The sequence below is a fragment of the Sinocyclocheilus grahami genome, unplaced genomic scaffold, assembly GCF_001515645.1.
Source record: "Sinocyclocheilus grahami isolate Dianchi unplaced genomic scaffold, SAMN03320097.WGS_v1.1 scaffold3942.1, whole genome shotgun sequence".
In the NCBI taxonomy this organism is placed as follows: domain Eukaryota; kingdom Metazoa; phylum Chordata; class Actinopteri; order Cypriniformes; family Cyprinidae; genus Sinocyclocheilus; species Sinocyclocheilus grahami.
The window spans coordinates 4,366-7,232 of record NW_015508972.1 but is presented as its reverse complement, the minus strand read 5'-3'; the positions used below and the strand labels follow the sequence as shown (position 1 = coordinate 7,232).

The following is a 2,867-nucleotide window of genomic DNA, read 5'->3' as shown; positions in this document are numbered from 1 at the left end:
GTACTTCACTCCCATAAAAGCAGAGGGAGGAGGACGACCAAAGGGTCCACCTCGGTAGGTGTACTTCTGGCTCTCAAGTACAGACGCAAGGTTTTTAAACATGCCGTTCACACCTGTCTGATGGAGGTGTGGCCGTTGTGGTGGTGGTGAACAGGATGGAGTTTCATCTTCATCCTGATCTGCTTCTTCTTCATCATCCTCACACTCACTTTTCTCTACCTCTGGAAGGCCATACAGCTTGGCCAGGTCACTATGGCGATAATTGGTTCCTGTTGTGGCAAGATTGCTTTCTTGAGACTGCATGCTAATGGAATTTGCAGGCTTGGGAATGACCTTAAGAACCTCCTCTTCTTCCTCAAGTGAAGAAGTACGACTACAAGGAGATGCCAGTGAACCTTGCCGACTTAACACAGGTGGGCTTGCATGGCCATTTGGCTGATAACCCTCAGTTGGAGATTGCTTTAGGGCAGGCATGAGGTCTGGTGCACACAAATAACTCTTAATAGGTGCCACATTTGTAGAAAACAGAGGTTTCAGTACTGCCTGTTCTCCACTCTGGCCAGAATACAACTCCTCCTCTTTCCTGATGGACTCATCCAGCATCTTCATAATATTAGCCAATCCATCAGGCAAGAGCTCAGAAGTTTCCTCCTCAAATTGGGCACCATCAGAGTCACCACTGCAACTTCTAGAACTGCTACCCAAACTACCAAGTCCTGTACTGGGCATATGTTTTTGAAGGCTGCTTGTAGTCGTGCTGATAGGTGTGCATGAAGAGCGAACATCCTTGGGGAAAGCCTGGTAAAGTTTGGGTGGCTCTCGCAGGGGTGGAGGGTTGGGAATTGCATTTATAATCTCAGCATTATGAGAGGTTTTCAACATTTTGACATCTTTGGATGGGTCAGGTTTCAATTGCATGGTGTGGCTGTCGGAGGGGCTGATGAGACCTGACTCTGAGGGGTATGTGGGATTCCCAGTGGAATTCTGAAACGGTGCGCCACTCTTCCATTTCTCTCTTTGCCTTTGCTTCTCACGGGCATATTCTGTCTGGGGGGTGAGGGGAGGTGGCTGTGACCGTTCCATATCGTTTGCTGCAGTTCCAGAAAAACGTGGGGGCACTCCTCCCCGACTCAACCAGGGATAAGGTGGTGAATTCTGGCTAGGAGGTGAGATGGAGGAGAGTGCATTGGCTGGAGACAAACAAGGAGGTGGAGACTCAGCTGCACTACCTGACAGCAAACGTTCCAGACTCTTGATGGCAGACTCACCGTGTGGCTTTGTCTCCATTTCTTGTCTTTCTACATTGCGTTTTCTCTCTTCATTCTGGTCTCTCCTTCTCTCTTCTGCTTGCATGTGGCCTTGCAGCTCTGCATCAAGTTTATTCAAAGCATCAACAATGGACTGAGAGCTTGGGGCAGCAGGCTGCAAACAGGAGCTTGGGTAGACTGGGGCTGGAACAGTAGTAGTTGCCTGAGAAATTGAGGAGGAAGCTTGGATGGGCGCTGAGTTGTATGAATTACTAGAAATTGGCTTGAGGGCTGAGCTGACCTTTATGTGTTCTGGAGGTTGAGGGCAATGTAAAGGTGAACTGACTCGAGGGAGAGTGTTGAAGAAGTGTTGAGAAGTCTTGCTGGTGATGACACTCTCCCCTGATCTCTGAAGACCTGAGTTTAGGGTGGAGGGAGAAGAGGACACAGGGGTGTAGTTAGGTCTGCCTTGTCCTGTGTGGGGTAGAGTGGATTGAATCCGAGATTGTACCCCTCTATGTGGGTTTGGAAGGGTTTCAACAACAGAGTGGACACCCGGATACCCTGGATGTGTTACATTTTGACCAATCATGGATACATGGTTTGGGTTTGAGATTAACACTGAAGAATCCATTGCTCTCCAGCTGCTCAGGGTACTGGGAATGGAGGAGGCGGTAGAGGGTGCTGAGCTTGTGGCAGGGACGCTTCCAAAATTGGTGTAAAGTTCCAGAGAGCAAGGTGGACGAGGAGTTTCTAGGTTTGGGGTAATGACAGGTTTTCGAGAAGGGGCCTGAGGAGGGCTCATACGCCGGGTGGTCCCTGGACCCCGGTCGCCCCCAGCAAGCCTATTCGGTGCCTGAGAAAGGCGTTTGGCAACCTGAGAATCCCCTCTTGCTGAAAAGTCACGTGATTCCTAAAGGGAAATTAATATTACAGTCAACAAATCATAGGACACAAAATTGTAACTATTGATAACATTTATAGTTTACAGCACATGTTGTGTAGCATACTATTTACTAATATTAAACAGCCAGCAATTTTAAGTCTTGAGCAGGTAGATCTGTTTGAGCATCAGAGAGGTTGAGTGTGTTACCTGGTTCCTCCAGGGTTTATGGGGGTTGTGCTGAGGTACTGTGTCCTGGGCCTGGTTGCTGGCTGGTGGGCTGGAATGGACCAGCCCTGGGTGAGGCTGGAATTGGGGGTGACTGTAAGGCACAGAGGTGTAGTTTGCTGGTGAGGGTGCAGGGCGCTCCCTATCTGCCCGTGGTGATAATGAGGATGTAGGTGGTGGTGGAGCCTGTTTATTCAAAGAACTCGATGCAGAATCATGTCCTCTTTGTGAATTAGTACCACATGGTTCCACTTGGGTCTGGGCTGAAGGTCTGATGTTGGGGTAGGAGTATGTAGAATGGTGGATGTGAGGGTTCTGTGAAGGTCCCAGAGACTGTGGTGACTGAGCAGTCTTGTGGGACTGTGGTGGAGGACCCCTGCTTTCTTCGTAGCCTCTTGTGCTGTGAATGGTGGGTGAAGACGTGGTTGATGGATTCAAGGGAGGCAGTTTATAGGGGAAGCTTCCAATTCCTGACTTAGCTGAATCCTGTAAATAGAGAATAGGAATTG

General features: G+C 49.3%; 1 protein-coding gene across 1 annotated transcript; it reads right to left on the bottom strand.

The window, feature by feature from the left end:
* LOC107576570 (lysine-specific demethylase 6B-like) lies at positions 1 to 2,856 on the bottom strand (the record flags this gene model as incomplete). Its single annotated transcript, XM_016262729.1, has 2 exons — positions 1 to 2,160; positions 2,341 to 2,856. Coding segments are annotated over 2 exons (2,676 nt in total), but the record flags the coding sequence as incomplete, so codon positions are not given.
* Positions 2,857 to 2,867: the final 11 nt, after the last annotated feature.